General features: G+C 46.7%; 1 protein-coding gene across 1 annotated transcript in view; it reads left to right on the forward strand.

The window, feature by feature from the left end:
- trrap (transformation/transcription domain-associated protein) overlaps positions 1-17,500 on the forward strand; it is a gene marked incomplete at its 5' end in the record, with an annotated part of 245,882 nt that overhangs the window by 132,005 nt on the left and 96,377 nt on the right. The window contains 2 exon segments of the mRNA XM_084322329.1: positions 4,365-4,368; positions 8,894-9,085. Of these exon segments, the coding sequence (XP_084178455.1) occupies positions 4,365-4,368; positions 8,894-9,085 (196 nt within the window).

The raw sequence follows: 17,500 nt of genomic DNA on the forward strand, positions 1-17,500 counted from the left end.
TTATCTCTCTCACTCACTCGCTCTTCCCATACCTTTCTCTCTCACTCACTCTCTTCCCCTACCTTTCTCTCTCTCTCTCTCTCTCTCTCTCTCTCTCTTCCCCTACCTTTCTCTCTCACTCTCTCTTTCCATACCTTTCTCTCTCTCTCTCTCTCTCACTCTATCTTCCCATACCTTTCTCTCTCTCTCTCTCTTCCCATACCTTTCTCTCTCACTCTCTTCCCATACCTTTCTCTCTCTCTCGATCCTCTCTCTCCTCCTCTCTTACCCATACCTTTCTCTCTCACTCTCTTCGCTACCTTCTCTCTCTCTCGATCCTCTATTCCTCTCTCTTTACTTCTCTCTCTCTCTCTTCCCTACCTTTCTTCTCTCTCTCTCTTCTCTACCTTTCTCTCTCTCTCTCCTCTCTCTCTTCCTCTCCTTTCCTTTCTCTCTCTCTCTCTTCCCTACCTTCTCTATCTCTCCTCTCTCTCTTCCCCTACCTTTCTCTATCTCTCACTCTTTCTTCCCTACCTTTCCTCTCTCTCTCACTCTCTCCCCTACCTTTCTCTATCTCTCTCTCTCTTCCCTACCTTCTTCTCTCACTCCCCTCTCTTCCCCTACCTTTCTCTATCTCTCTCACTCTCTTCCCCTACCTTTCTCTATCTCCCTCACTCTCTCTTCCCTTCTTTCCTCTCTCTCCCTCTCACCTCTCTTCCCCTACCTTCTCTATCTCTCTCTCTCTCTTCCCCTACCTTTCTCTATCTCTCTCACTCTCCCTCCCTCTCTCTCCTACCTTTCTCTATCTCTCTCTCTCTTCCCTACCTTTCTCTACTCTCTCTCTCTTCCCCTACCTTTTCTCTATCCTTCTCACTCTCTCCCTACCTTTCTCTAGCTCTCTCTCACTCTCTCTCCCTCCTTTCTCTATCTCTCTCTCTCTCTTCCCCACCTTTCCTCTCTCTCTCTCTCTCTCCATACCTTTCTCTATCTCTCTCTCTCTCTTTCCCTACCTTTCTCTATCTCCTCTCTCTCTTCCCCTACCTTTCTCTATCTCCCTCTCACTCTCTTCCCTCCCTTCCCCTACCTTTCTCTATCTCTCTCTCTCTCTCTTCCCCTACCTTTCTCTATCTCTCTCACTCTCTCTTCCCCTACCTTTCTCTATCTCTCTCACTCTCTCTTCCCCTACCTTTCTCTATCTCTCACTCTCTCTTCCCCTACCTTTCTCTATCTCCCTCTCACTCTCTCTTCCCCTACCTTTCTCTATCTCTCTCTCTCTCTTCCCCTAGCTTTCTCTATCTCTCTCCTCTCTCTCTTCCCCTACCTTTCTCTATCTCTCTCACTCTCTTTCCCTACCTTTCTCTATCTCCCTCTCACTCTCTCTTCCCCTACCTTTCTCTATCTCCCTCTCACTCTCTCTTCCCCTACCTTTCTCTATCTCTCTCTCTCTCTTCCCCTAGCTTTCTCTATCTCTCTCCTCTCTCTCTTCCCCTACCTTTCTCTATCTCTCTCACTCTCTTCCCCTACCTTTCTCTATCTCCCTCTCACTCTCTCTTCCCCTACCTTTCTCTATCTCTCTCCTCTCTCTCTCCCCCTCTCCTATCTCTCTCACTCTCTTCCCCTACCTTTCTCTATCTCCCTCACTCTCTCTTCCCCTACCTTTCTCTATCTCCCTCTCACTCTCTCTTCCCCTACCTTTCTCTATCTCACTCTCTCTTCCCCTACCTTTCTCTAGCTCTCTCTCACCTCTCTCCTCCTCCCCTACCTTTCTCTATCTCCCTCACTCTCTCTTCCCCTACCTTTCTCTATCTCCCTCTCACCTCTCTTCCCCTACCTTTCTCTATCCTTCTCTCTCTCCCCTACCTTTCTCTAGCTCTCTCTCACTCTCTCCTCCCTCTCTCCTCCCTACCTTCTCTATCTCTCACTCTCTCTTCCCCTACCTTTCTCTATCTCCCTCACTCTCTCTTCCCCTACCTTTCTCTATCTCCCTCTCACTCTCTCTTCCCCTACCTTTCTCTATCTCACTCTCTCTTCCCCTACTCTTCTCTAGCTCTCTCTCACTCTCTCCCTCTCTCTCCCCTACCTTTCTCTATCTCTCCTCTCTCTTCCCATACCTTTCTCTATCTCTCCTCTCTCTTCCCCTACCTTTCTCTATCTTTCTCACTCTCTTCCCCTACCTTTCTCTAGCTCTCTCTCACTCTCTCCTCCCATCCTTTCTCTATCTCTCTCCTCTCTCTTCCCCAACCTTTCTCTATCTCTCTCACTCTCTCTTCCCCTACCTTTCTCTATCTCTCACTCTCTCTTCCCCTACCTTTCTCTTCTCCTCTCACTCTCTCTTCCCCTACCTTTCTCTATCTCCCTCTCACTCTCTCTTCCCCTACCTTTCTCTATCTCTCTCCTCTCTCTCTTCCCCTACCTTTCTCTATCTCTCTCCTCTCTTTCTTCCCCTACCTTTCTCTATCTCTCTCCTCTCTCTCTTCCCCTACCTTTCTCTATCTCTCTCCTCTCTCTCTTCCCCTACCTTTCTCTATCTCTCCTCTCTCTCTTCCCATACCTTTCTCTATCTCCATCTCACTCTCTCTTCCCCTACCTTTCTCTATCTCCATCTCACTCTCTCTTCCCCTACCTTTCTCTATCTCCATCTCACTCTCTCTTCCCCTACCTTTCTCTATCTCCCTCTCACTCTCTCTTCCCCTACCTTTCTCTATCTCTCTCACTCTCTCTTCCCCTACCTTTCTCTATCTCTCTCACTCTCTCTTCCACTACCTTTCTCTATCTCTCTCACTCTCTCTTCCCCTACCTTTCTCTATCTCCTCTCACTCTCTCTTCCCCTACCTTTCTCTATCTCTATCTCTATCTCTCTCCTCTCTCTCTTCCCCTACCTTTCTCTATCTCTCTCACTCTCTCTTCCCCTACCTTTCTCTATCTCTCTCACTCTCTCTTCCCCTACCTTTCTCTATCTCTCTCACTCTCTCTTCCCCTACCTTTCTCTATCTCTCTCACTCTCTTCCCCTACCTTTCTCTATCTCCCTCTCCTCTATCTCTTCCCATACCTTCTCCTCCCAGTCCTCTTTGTCTCTCTCTCTCTCTCTCTGGAGCTCAGCATCTAGTATTTTACGACAGCTGTGCGCGTGAATAATTACCCGACACCTGCCGCGGGGTGATTTGTTTTGTGGCGGAGGAAAAAGCAGAGCGAGTCGTCGCCCGCCGCTGGTTTGCTGCTCGCTGCCGTCGCCCCCTCGGAGGAGGGGGAGGGGGAGGAGGAGGAGGGGGAGGAGGAGAGGGAGGAGGAGGAGTCCAAACGTCCTCGCTTTTCAATTAAAGCCAGGCCTTGATAAGGGCAACCCTGTCTGTAGGAGATTCATCACACAAAACCGGAATTGATAGAAAGGGGCCTTCGTCCCTCCCTTCACCCTTCACCACCCCTCCCCTCACCCATCCCCTCCCCTCCCTTCACCCTTCACCACCCCTCCCCTCACCCATCCCCTCCCCTCCCTTCACCCTTCACCCCTCCCTTCACCCTTCACCACCCCTCCCCTCACCCATCCCCTCCCTTCACCCTTCACCCCTACCTTCACCCTTCACCTCCCTTCACCCCACCCCTCCCCTCCCTTCGCATATCACGGTCATTTCCTTTTCCTGATCAATTCTTTTTTGATCACGTTGTCATGGGAACGAGCATCATGCTCAACGCGTGGACAGCAGATGAGACTCAGAAGACCGCGGTGGAACGTCAGCCTTTTTTTTTTACGAATCCCTAGACGGACGAGACGAGGACGCTTAGCTACCACTCTCACTGCCCGTCTCCCGGTGATAATGGGGGGGCGGGCGGGGCGGTTCAAACCGCTTTATGGCAGCCATTCTGGTGTTATCATTCCTGTCACGAGTGTCGTGCACCGAACCAACAGTGATTCCCATCACGGCGTTATTATGGAACACTCTCTGGCCACCATTTTGAGGTGTTGCAGCCAAAAATCGCCATTTAGAACTGAGGATTTGAAAGGGAATCTCTGTTCTATCCCTTCAATTTCTATGTCATCTGATAAGTGCATGTTGACCGATTGCTGTAATTTTCTCCGTCATTGAAAGAGCTTGCTCACTCACACCTACGCTCAGTCTCTCACACTCTCTCTCTCTCTTTCTGTGTCTCTCTCTCTCTCACTCTTCTGTGTCTCTCTATACAGGTGCAGCTCGATAAATTAGAAAATCGTGGAAAAGTTCATTAATTTCAATTCATAAAGCGAAACTCTCGTAGATTATAGATTCATTACACACAAAGTGAAATATTTCAAGCCTTTATTTGTTGAAATTTTACAGCTTACAGCTCATGAAAGCCCAAAATTCTGTATCACCAATAAAAAATAGATGTATTTTTCTTTTGTGTATAGAAATGTCAGCCGTCTGAAAAGTGTGTTCATGTATGTTCACTCAGTACTTGGTTGGGGCTCCTCTTGCACAAATGACTGCATCAATACAGCTAAATATATAGACTTTTCCACCATATTCAAATGTATTGAGCTGCAGCCTGCACCTGTATATCTTACTCTCTCTGTCTCTCTCTCTTTCTGTGTCTCTTTCACTCTCTCAATTCAATTCAATTCTCTCTCTCTTTCTCTCTCTGTCTCTCTCTCTGTCTCTCTGTCATCCTACGTCGCCGCTGATAAGTGCATGTTGACCGATTGCTGTAATTTTCGTTGAGAGCTTGCGCAATCACACACCTACGCTCAGTCTCTCACACTCTCTCTCTCATTATCTCTGTCTCTCTCTCTCTCACACTCTCTCTCTCATTCTCTCTGTCTCACACTCTGTCTCTCTCTCACACTGTCTGTCTCTGTCTCTCTCTCACACTCTCTCTCAGTCTCTTTCGTACTCTCTCTCTCTCTCTGTCTCACACTGTCTCACACTGTCTCTCTGTCTCTGTCTCTCTCTCTCTCCGTCTCACTCAGTGTCTCTGGTTTGATCGTGTTTGTCTTTTCTCATTCTGTCTCTTTCCTTCATTCGTTCTCTTATATAAACACACACAGCCGACCAGCCGACCAATCAGCAGCAGGTTCGTGGTGGCGCGCTCCCCGGGGCTATTGTTTGCACGGCTGTTAATGCGCTCTGCGTTTTAATCAATCGCCGGGCCTTTTCCTCCTGCTCTTCTTCCACCTGGGTGTCGGAGCAGACAGGTGGATTAGTCATTAGCACAAAAGCCCTGTTGGAAAGCCCCGTCGACCAAATGAATAGAAAACAACATTGGCCTCTATTTATTCAAGTGCTTCATTATGCCAGAGATTGTCGTTGGCTACTCCCCCCACCCACCCCCCTCAAATGTTCTCATTTAATTAAAACGGCAGTACTCATAATTCACCTCTGGAAACGCCAGGCACTCTCTTGATTGTTCTGTGCAACGTACGCACATGCACACACGCACACACCCACCACATACACATACATACATACACACACACACACACACACACACACACACACACACACACACACACACAGACATACAGACATACATACAGATTACACACACACACATACACAGACACACAGACATACATACAGATTACACACACACACATACACATACACACAGACATACATACAGATTACACACACATACACATTACACACACACACACACACACACACACAGAGGACGGTGTACTGATGACTAGCTACAACAATGACCACCTTCCATCACAATGTCAAAAGTATTAACTGTAAACACAGACAAAAATAACTACATTTATATATCTCTCTCATAGTCCAAAATCCAAGTACTAGGTGTGACGTTGGCGTGTATATATAACCTGCACGGGCTACTATGCCTATATCATGCCTCTCATCTGCACCTTTGTTTACACTGTTTTTATTCTCATATTTTTATATTCAGAGTTAATGATATAGTTTTAGACCGTTCCCCCCCCCCCCCCCCGAATATTTGTAAATTCAGATACATATTTATTGCCTATATTTATGTCTTTCTATTATTACCCTGTCTGTACCTCCCCTCCCCCATGCTGCTATGATGCCCAAATTACCCCAAGGGGATCAATAAAGGAATATCGTATCTTATCTCTCTCTCACATACACTCTCTCTCTCACTCTGTCTCTCATTCTCTCTCTCTCGGTTTCTGTCTCTTTCACTCTCTCTGTATCTCTCTCTCTGCATCTCTCACTCACACTCTGTGTGTCTCTCTCACTCTGTCTCTCATTTTCTCTTGGTTTCTGTCTCACTCTGTAACTCTCTCTCCGTGTATCTGTCTGTATCTCTCACTCACACTCTGTCTCTCTCACTCTGTCTCTCATTCTCTCTCTCTCTCTCTCTCTCCATCTCTCTCTCTCTCTCTCTCTCTCTCTCTCTCTCTCAATTCAATTCAATTCAAGTGGCTTTATTGGCATGACGCAGCTTGTACATGTTGCCAAAGCAAATGGTTGATAACATAAGCATGGATTACAAAACACATATTAATGTCATAGTATATACAAAAATGTTCATCATAAAATAGAACATAAAATATTACGGCATAAACATGTCAGGTGACTGTCACTCACTGTCCCTCAGTCTATGACAGGCAGCAACATAGGCTGCTGCTAGCTCACAGCTTGTTGAGTCCTCCCCTAGTAGGACTGGTAGTTTTCCTGTATCTGGTAGTGCAAGAAGACCTTTTGTTATTAGTTCAAATTTTTTTAAATGCGTTTCTCTAATATATTTATATTTTTCACATTTGGTGAGGAAGTGCAACTCAGTTTCAGGCTCACTGAGGATGCAATGACAGCACAGCCTTTGCTCTGCAGGGAGCCAGGTTTTCCTGTGCCTCCCCTTTTCAACAGCGAGGCTGTGCTCACTCAGGCTGCGGTTACACCTTTCGTATCATTTCGTATTGTTTTCTTATACGTATCGCCGCGTATCGCCGCGACGTCATGCGCCTCGAGTCACACTTTCGTTTTTTTTCTTCGTTTTTGTCACCAGAGCACACTGATGTAGTACACTGCCAAAGCAGTAGGTGGCAGTAGGTGGCAAACATGAAGGCAATTTCAACCAATCAGAACGAATGTGCCAATACACTTCCTGGAAGCCTATGCCGCGCCACCATCTTGCTATTTTACTCAATGCAGCAATTCTTTTTTCAGCAAAGCCTAATAAAAGTGCAATAAACAAAACGGATACATTCACTGTGTGTTCTGCCTGTCATTTGTTGATGAAACAAAACTAACATCAACACAAGTGACCACCAAGAGCGGATAGTTTAGTCTAAAAAACGATCGGTAGCATTGTTAGCTGCATGCTAACGTCAATGGAGTATGCCATTATAACAATATAGCATTGTGGCTAGAAGCTAACGTTAGCTCACGCTACTTAGCCAGCAACAAAACTGATGATATCGCGAGCTATCAGTAGTTAGATAACATTAGAGACAACGCTGTGTGTATTAAACAAAGGTGAATAGATGACTGGGCCATTTTGTTTAATGCTTGTTAAGTTGAAAGAGGAACTCTGAGCTAACAGGGTCTGAATCCTGATAGCTCACGTTAGCCAGCTGCTCATGCAATCGGTAATGCTAGCAGAATGAATGGATGTAAACCTTATTTAAAGGGGAACTATTTTACTATTTCTTTCACTATTTGGGCACTTTTACACAATTCCTGTGAGTCTATGGAACACCTCTGTAATATATTTATTTTTTTTATTCATTGTTTTGTATTTCTAATCAAGTCCTCAAAAACAGCATTTTTCTACCTCAAGATCTCGAGCTGTTTTGCAGCCGCAGCTGCAGGTGCCACCTAAACCACTGTGCACCGTCATGTTCACCTGAACATTAACATGCAGCAGTGACTATATGACATCACATATAGGCACATTTTCAAACGACTCAGTTCAGTGAGGGTGAATATTGTGAGAGGAGAATTGGAAGAATGCGCCAATATGAGAATTTTGAGACATACCGTAATTCCTCTAATAGTAACCCCGGCTTGTATTTGTTTCAACTGTAGCGGGTACCAGGCTTGTATTAGGAGGAGGCCTGTATAAGAGGGAGGCCTATATTTCAAATTTTCAAACGGATCATAATGAATAAATCAACATTTTGTGTCAGTTTGAACCCAGTAAAATGTACTGGGTTCATTTATTGAAACCAAGTACTGTATGAAATAGTAAACAGTGCAATTACAGGTGGTCACTGGTCATTTCAACGTTTTCAAAGTGAAATCAAGTAACTAGCTCAGTATGCAGCTCAGTATATTAGTAACCCGGCTTGTATTAGGAGGCCGGCTTATAATTGCTTAGCTCAAGAGCGCACCCGGCCATTAATAGAGACCCGGCTTGTATTTGAGACCCGGTTACTATTAGAGGAATTACGGTAGATCATATTAATATAAGTTCACATAGCTAGGAAACAATGCTAAACACTCAAAAAGGCCATTTATAAGATAGTTCCCCTTTAACATATTGCATATGGGTACAATACAATACGGCTCAATACAAACAAATGTTAAGGGAATGCAGACAGTTGTAGCTTGGACTGGGGTCCTTATAACAATAACTTGACAACACATGGTAGCTGAAGCTATTTGGGACACGGAGCTCTGTCCCAAACACACACACTGTTGTCACCGGAAGGGCACGCAGATGGTATCTACTGCGCATGGGCGTTTTCGCAACAACTGCTCCGTGCTGACTACACGCTGTTGTCGAAGCGTTTTTTTTGCGTATCTCCAAACGCAAACACAATTTTGCGTTTCAGCCGTATCCACAAAAAAACGCCAAAAAACGCATTTCTGTGTAGATAGGACATCAAACGTCGTCAAAAACGTATAAAAAAACGCCAGGAATACACTAGTCTAACCATAGCCTCAGTCTGTATTTTGACTGTTTGTCTCTCTCTCTCTCTCTCCCTCCCTCCCTCCCTCCCTCCCTCCCCAGGTGGAGCTGAGTTGTCCTAAGGAGATGGCGTGGAAGGTGAACATGCACCGCGGCTACCTGGCCATCTGCCACCCGGAGGAGCAGCAGCTGAACTTCATCGAGAGGCTGGTGGAGATGGCCTCCAGCCTGGCCATCCGGGAGTGGAGACGCCTCCCCCACATCGTGTCCCACGTGCACACGCCCCTGCTGCAGGTCAGAGCCACGTGCACACGCCCGCCCCCTGCTGCAGATCAGAGCACCCCACGTGTTGACGGGGGAGCCTAACTGGGGGCCCTCCACGATCAGAAAACGCCCCTGAGATAGTGGTTATTATGGGGTGCAAAGAATAGACTTGTTTTTATTTATTACACAACATGTCACAATAATAATAATAATGAATTGCATTTATAACTTTACAACGTAGGGTTAGTGAAATGGCCTCCTTCACCACCACTGGTAGCACCCAACCTTGGGCTACGCAGGCTCAATGGCTGCCATACACACTGGCACACGTCACACATCACACTACACAATGGCTGAACAGCTCAGGAGACGGGGATTGATATCAGCCAATTAAGGGGAAGAGATGATTAGATGGTCTTGATGTCAGATCTGATTGCGAACGTCGGGGAACCCCCTACTCTTTGCGATAGTCGTCCTGGGTTCTTTAACGACGAGATTCAGTCGGGACCTCGGTTTAGGGTCTCATCCGAAGGACGGCACTCGCAGCTGTACGGTGTCCCTATTACCGTAACGGGGGCATTGTTACTGACAAGTGCTGAGGACAGAGTGCCCCCTGCTGGACAACAACAACACCACTTTCCGACAGCAGCCTTGACCGGGGCTCGAACCGTTGATCTTCCGATCATCAATCCGGAGCTCTACTCATGTTCATCACACATTATGGGATGTTTTTTTTAAGATGTGAAGCACCTCGTGGACTGGCCACGTCACTGACTCATTCATCCATGCAGTCACTAGGGATGGGACCGAATATTCGAAAATTCGAATAGTCGTTTCTGTTAAGATTGATTTCATTTTAGGCGGTTAGGTGGCCGAGCGGAGATTGCGTTCGTCACCAACCCCGGAGCTGTGAGCTGGATTCGCCTGTTCGAATCCAGCTCACAGCTCCGGAGTTGTCACCAGCTTGGCTGGCCGTCCACACTAATACAATTGGCTGTATTAGAGGGTGGGAGAAGCTGGCGGGGTGGGTCCGGGTCGTTGTAAACAGCGACTCCTACAGTTCGGTCGGGGCGCCTGCTAAGCGCGGATGGGACTTGAGGGGGATAGTGTGATCCTTCCACACGCTATGCCCTCTCAGGGAGGATCCGCGCTGCCAGGTGAAAAGAAGCAGTGATTGGCTGGACGTGTGTCGGAGGAAGCACGTGGTAGCCTCCACTCTCCCAGATGATCTGACTGTGGGGGGTAAGTGCGCAGCGACCAGGAAGGGACTGGGAATTGGCATACGACTAACATTGGGATGGGAGCCAATCGGAGGAAAAATGGAGGGGGAAAAAGATCAATAATAATAAAAAAAAATTGATTTAATTTTCTTTACAATCGAATATTCGTTTTGTAAAAAATAAAAAAATAATTACCGCATATAATTATTGTTTTTTTTATATGGGCTGGGCGATATGGAAAAAAATCATATCGCGATAACGATATGATAATTTTATTTTATTTCTCGATATCGATAATTATCGAATTGTTATAAGTATAATTTTTTTTTTTTTTCTTTTTTTTAAAACAACAGATGTATGTTTATTTTGCAGCAATTCTTTGTCATTGCCGCCATCTTTAGTGTTACATCCCCTCACACTCCAGTTCTCAGGCTGCAGCTGGTTTAAAAGCTAAAGTAAACCGGCTTCTCTGCTGGCTGTGGCTCCAGAGGAGTTGAACAGTTCTGGCTCTGCTAGTTTATTTTCGATCTTTTGGCGCTTTTTTGGTGGACAAACCACCGCACATGTGCACCGTGACTGGAGTCTAGTTCTGCTAGCACACATAGCCTACTGTGTACAGACGGTTTCAAAATGTATTTTAAATTAGAAAGCAAACAAAATAAATGGACAAGAGAAAAAGAAATCTGAATTTGGTCAGTATTGTCATTTGGACAAGCAAAGCCATTACTTTAAGTTGCAGGCAAGAAAGACAAGTCTGTCCACTGTCTCTGGTTTTAAAACTGCCCTGTTGCAGGTAAAAAAAAAAAAAAAAATCGATATCGATTATTAAAATATATCGCGATATTTATCGTTATATCGCCCAGCCCTATAATAAAATGCTTTTTATTTTTTTGAAGCAAACATTCTTATTTAATTCCTTTTATATTTAAAGGCAGCCTAATTTTCATAGCCTAATTGATCAAAAAGATGCACATGCTACTGTTTCTGTTTGTTTATTAACACGTTGAGTGCCACGGGTCCGGTGCCCCGGAACCCTGTTGCGTGCCAACGTCCACTTCAATGATGGAGCTCTCATATTTGCGAACGCATAAACTATATCTTAAATTATGACTATGTGTATAATATGGCCGTCGCTTATCAATGACTTGTTTGCAGTCAACATTGTCGAAACGGATTGTTTTTTAATCCGTTCATTTCCGTTTTATACCATTTTGAAAAACGCTAATTTCTTGAAAGTTTCCGAAGATTCTGTGATAAACACCCTTTACTGTATTACACTGGAATACACAAAACACGTAGTAATTTTTCAGCCTATTTATTAATCGTTTTCAAATAAACGCTAGATTATCGATAGTATATGTGTACTTATGCACGCTATAGAAGCGGGCTGAAAAATCTATTATCTTATTTCCTGATCACAGACACACACATACACACATATGGCACACGCTGATATATAGGTGAAAATAACTCTGATTATCCCAAGACTGGTAAAATAGATTCCTTACCTCAGATCGGATGTTCTCCAAAAAGATGATTCCAATTCCTGATCACCATTCCAAATATCGATCGCGTTTATTGATCCAACGCTGGGTATTGGAAACACATATTCTCCGCTGTTCTGGTGGTGGGCAATGACTTCGATCGTCTCCGGTTACTTGTCTGACAAGTAAAATGTGGAAGCAGGACTTTTTTTCCCATGCGTTTCATTCAATCCAATCCAAAGCCGGGGTGCAGTACCATCCGGAGAGACGATAGGGGGCGGTATTTTCCCTGTTCGAGTTCAGACAGATCCCCACTGGTAACATGAGGCTAGATTGATGAAAAATGAATGGAAATCGATAAAATAACGATCAAAAACTAGATCTCTCGTCTCTCTGGCACTCAACGGTTGGCATGAACTAACGAGAAATCTCGTCGTTGGCACTCAAAGTATTAAAGCCGGTTGATAGGCCAATGCAATGCTGTTATTATAGGCTACGATGGTGAATGGTGTCATTTTTTTTTTGCTGCTTCGATTCTGTCTTTTTTTTTTTTTTTTTTTTTGCACAAATCTTTCCAATATTCAAAATACATCTTTCCACAGCATAATATGCAACATCCAAGATTCGTCTTTTTCTTTTTTGTAACAACATACAAAACATGTAAGAGACTCATACAAACACATTAATAACTGACATGGAAATTAAAAAAGCACTTACAAAAAAATATATTCGATATTATGAAACACAAATTTTCGAATAGCACTCCCATCCCTAGCAGTCACGGTTAGCCACTCTGCCCCTAGTGGAGCACCATATGCATTGCACTTTGTGGGACCTGTTCACTGCTTTCCCTATGAAGAGATAGATTTTCTTTGTCCACTTTCGCGGACGTGAGTCTTTGGCTTCACTATGGTTGCAATCAACAAGACAACACGGTACAAACACCATACAGGCACAAAACTGTGTGTGGAGTCATGCCGATTCCTAGGCATGACAATCTCCCGGGGACTTGAAATGGGAGCTCGACATCACGGCGCTGCTTAAAAAGGCCCAGGGGAGGATGTTCTTCCTCCGGCAAACTGCAGAAGGACCATGATGGCCCAATTTTACACGGCCATCCTTGAGTCCATCCTCCTCACCCACTCCATCATCTCCTGGTTCCCCGCTGCAGCGGCAAAAGATCTCGCCTTAGCTGCAGCGGGTGATTCGCTCCGCGGAGAGGGTGATCGGCTGTCCCCTGCCCTCCCTCAGGTCCCTGCACGACTCCAGGGCGCTGAAGAGGGCAAGGAAGATCATGGCCGACCCCTCCCAGCCACCCCGGCCACAGCCTCTTCACCCTGCTCCCCCTCTGGGAGAAGGCTGAGGATCCCAAAGGCTGTGAAAGCTCGTCACAGACTGAGCTTCTTCCCCTCAGCCGCCAGGCTGATCAATGCCTCAGGAACACCTCCGCCCCCAAGTGACACTGGCACAATGACACTGACTGCACTGGTCTTTACTGGAACTCTGCACTTTACACTTTATATATATATATTTAAATTATTAATCCTCCACTGCACTGTTTTTGTCCTGTGTCTGTGTTGTTGTTACTGTGAGAAAAAATTTGGAGAAAAATGCATACACTGTAATGCCGCAACAATTACCAATGTGTTTTTACACAAATGGCTTAATAAAGGAATCTGAATCTGATATTGGCCCAAAACAGACCAATATATAGACATAAGAAAAACAACAACAACACAAACACAGACAGAGCTTCGGGTACCTAACCGGTTAACATGAAAAGCTAAGAATTCATCAGAGCAATGGCATGTGGGTCGATCAAAGACTTTTTAAATATGTTTTTTGGGGCTAGGGGGGACTCTCTATAGCGCCTTCCAGATGGACGCTTGTCAAACTCCCCATGAAGGGGATGCAACGGATCAGACGATATTAGCTGAGCCTTGTCTCGTATATAACTCAGCTCGTATATAACGCAGATATTTGTCTTGGTGGTTTCCCTATAACTTCGCTGGCCATGTTAGCGATCCTTGACGGTTTGTTCTTATTCTTGGCCCCAAGGTTTCCACACCAGGTTGAGATATCAAAAGTTACAACACATAGGGCGGCTGGGTGGCGCAGCGGACATTGCGCTCGTCACCAACGGTTCGACTCCGGCTGTCAGCGTTGCCTCCGGCTTGGGCCGGCCGTCATACTAACTCAATTGGCAGAGTTAGAGGGTGGAAGTCGATGGGTGGTAATCTGGACGTTGTAAACGGCGACTCCTACAGGTCGGTTGGGGGATGCCTACACAGCAGAGACAGGAAATGGCGAGGGTAGTGTGAGCCTCCCACACGTTACTCCTCGCCAATGAGAGTCCGCTCTGGCAGGTGACAAGATGTGACAGGCTGCCTCCTTGTGTACCGGAGGGGACACGTGATGCAAGGCTTCTATCCTCCCTACAACTGGCCAGTGGGGGGCATATGCGAGCAACGTTCAAGACAGGGGAGGGGAGAATTGGCACAGTGGAATTGGGATGGGAGAACATGGAAAAAGAGGAGAAAAAGTGGATAAAAAAAGTTACAACACATTCAATGCTGAAAATTACCCCCCCCCCCCCACACACACACAACATAACTGTCTAAAATAAATGTTCAAGGCCCCCCCCCAAAAAAATGCTTCTTGGAAAAGCATGTTTCTTGGCCTGGTACGCTTATTATGAACAAACGCACACACACAAAGGACATGCTCTTATCACAGATGCTTTTCATTTGCTGTGAAGAGGTTCCATTGATAAAGTGTTGGAAGCGTTTCAGTCAAGTTGCCAGATAAAGGGAAACGGGGATGAGCCAGTTTACTGATAAGTGTTTTGAAAAGACTTCTGTCAAGAGATCCACTCCATCAGTGAGACATTATGTTGTTGAATGACACTGATAACAGCCTCAGTCTTTCTCTCTCTCTCTCTCTCTCTCTCTCTCTCTCTCCCTCCCTCCTTTAAAATACAGATAAGACTCTGACTTCACCAGGGGGGGGGGGGGGGGGAACGGACGAGGGCAAAGGTGAAAAGGGGAGAGAGAGAGTGAGAGTGAGAGTGAAGGTGGAAATTGAGAAAGGGGGAGAAAGGAAGAAATGAGAAATGGAGAAGGAGTGAGAGAAGGAGGGAGGGAGAGAGAGAGAGAAGATGGGATGAGGCAGTTAGTTTATAATGGTTGCAATTACTTCCCTGCCATCAGATAGCATCTGATTAAATACCTGCAGCAGAATCACATTTACATGATGGATGAGATGGACTGAATGAAGGTTATAAACGGGCCATCAGCTGATATTAACAGATAATTGTGGGGGGGGGGGGGGAGAAATATTGTATTGCCTAATTTATTTTATTTCGGTGGTAGATTTGATTTTGTGAGGCAAAGTCTTTACAGCGCGGCTTCGATTTAGAACATTTATCTTTTCAAAACAGGCTCGTGAATTGGCTGGCTATGTTATCCTCTCTCTCTGTGTGTGTGCGTGCGTGCGTGCGCGCGCGGCGCGCTTGCATATGTGTGGTCCCAATTATTTAGCCACAGCAAAGTGAAAACAAAGTATTTGTTTCTCTGGCCAGCTGTCGGCTCGTTGTAAATAATCTCCCTGCATGAGGCTTGTAAAGCAATGGGACTTCTCTGCACAACACTCCAAACATCCCAAATGCCATCTTAACCCTTTCACTGCCACACGGCAGAAGGTTAACCCTTTACTATCACACAACCGACGGTCGCTGTTTTTTTAACCGTTTTTTTGGTAGTGCTGCAGTGAAAGGGTTAATCACGCCAAGATCCCGGCTCCCCGCCAACGATTGACGGTCAATGGATCATCTTACCCCCCCCCCCTCCCTATCGATCACGAGTTTCGGTATTAATATTGACCGATGGGGGGTGCTGCTATAATGGGGCGATTGATCGCTCGCGTTCTCAAAGCAGATTTGAACCGATCGATGATGAGGCCTCGCCGCCCATTCGGAACGGGACGCTAAGATCTCGCTCTTTCATTTTCTACATTCTGCCCCTATTTTTTTTTTTTTGTGGGGGGAATGAGAACTGATTAGCTATTGAAATAATGCCATGGTCTTGGTTCCCTGCCACCGGGCCCACCGCTCATCATCTAACTGTCCCTAAAAGGTAAAGAGCTTATAAGTCACTTTGATCCAACCGTACTCTGTCGGCGCTGCTGGCCCGGCTGGGTTTCTCCAATACGAGTCCTGAAGCCGGTAATACAGTGGCCTCTAATGGACTGGGGAGATTGGACGGAGAGTGGGCCAGACAGGACCTTAATGGCCACAGAGAGGAGGACCGACCCCCCCCCCCCTAACGCCAACCCCCTGAATCAGCTCTCTGCTCCGGCTCCTTTCATCATCAGGCTCTGAAATCCATTCATACCACAGTTTTAGTCGTTCTTTCTGCGTCGACCTTCGTCAGCACTGCTTTGATTTTCCCCACCGCTGCTCACTTTCATCTCCTGGCTTTTCAACCGTTACCTTCCCTCTTTGTGTGGCCCGTGTCCTCCTGGCTCCTCCTCTTCCTGTCTCCTCCTCTTCCCGTCTCCTCCTCTTCCTGTCTCCTCCTCTTCCTGTCTCCTCCTCCTGTCGTCTCCTCTGTCTTCTCCTGTCTCCTCCTCTTCCTGTCTCCTCCTCTTCCTGTCTCCTCCTCTTCCTGTCTCCTCCTCTTCCTGTCGTCTCCTCTGTCTTCTCCTGTCTCCTCTTCTTCCTGTCTCCTCCTCTGTCTCCTCTCTCTCCTCTGTCTCCTCCCGTCTCCTCTGTCTTCTGTCTCCTCCTGTCTTCTCCTCTTCCTGTCTCCTCCTCCTGTCTTCTCCTCCTGTCTTCTCTGTCTCCTCTCTGTCTTCTCTGTCTCCTCTCTGTCTCCTCTGTCTCCTCTCTGTCTCCTCTGTCTCCTCTCCTCCTCCTCTGTCTCCTCTCTGTCTCCTCCTGTCTTCTCTGTCTCCTCCTGTCTTCTCCTTCCTGTCTCCTCCTCCTGTCTTCTCCTCCTGTCTTCTCTGTCTCCTCCTGTCTTCTCCTTCCTGTCTCCTCCTCCTGTCTTCTCCTCCTGTCTCCTCTGTCTCCTTCCTGTCTCCTCCTCTGTCTCCTCTCTGTCTCCTCTCTGTCTCCTCTCTGTCTCCTCTCTGTCTCCTCTCTGTCTCCTCTGTCTCCTCTGTCTCCTCTCTGTCTCCTCTGTCCCCTCTGTCTCCTCTCTGTCTCCTCTGTCTCCTCTGTCTCCTCTGTCTCCTCTGTCTCCTCTCTGTCTCCTCTGTCTCCTCTGTCTCCTCATGTCTCCTCTGTCTCCTCTCTCCTCTGTCTCCTCTCTGTCTCCTCTGTCTCCTCTCTGTCTCCTCCCGTCTCCTCTCTGTCTCCTCTGTCTCCTCTGTCTCCTCTGTCTCCTCTCTGTCTCCTCTCTGTCTCCTCTCTGTCTCCTCTGTCTCCTCTGTCTCCTCTCTGTCTCCTCTGTCTCCGCTCTGTCTCCTCTGTCTCCTCTCTGTCTCCTCTGTCTCCCCTGTCTCCTCTGTCTCCTCTCTGTCTCCTGTCTCCTCTGTCTCCTCTCTGTCTCCTGTCTCCTCTGTCTCCTCTCTGTCTCCTCTGTCTCCTCTGTCTCCTCTGTCTCCTCTCTGTCTCCTCTGTCTCCCCTGTCTCCTCTGTCTCCTCTGTCTCCTGTCTCCTCTGTCTCCTGTCTCCTCTGTCTCCTGTCTCCTCTGTCTCCTCTCTGTCTCCTGTCTCCTCTGTCTCCTCTGTCTCCTCT

Source organism: Notolepis coatsorum (genome assembly GCF_963971535.1).
Source record: "Notolepis coatsorum genome assembly, chromosome: 10".
NCBI classification, from domain to species: Eukaryota; Metazoa; Chordata; class Actinopteri; order Aulopiformes; family Paralepididae; genus Notolepis; species Notolepis coatsorum.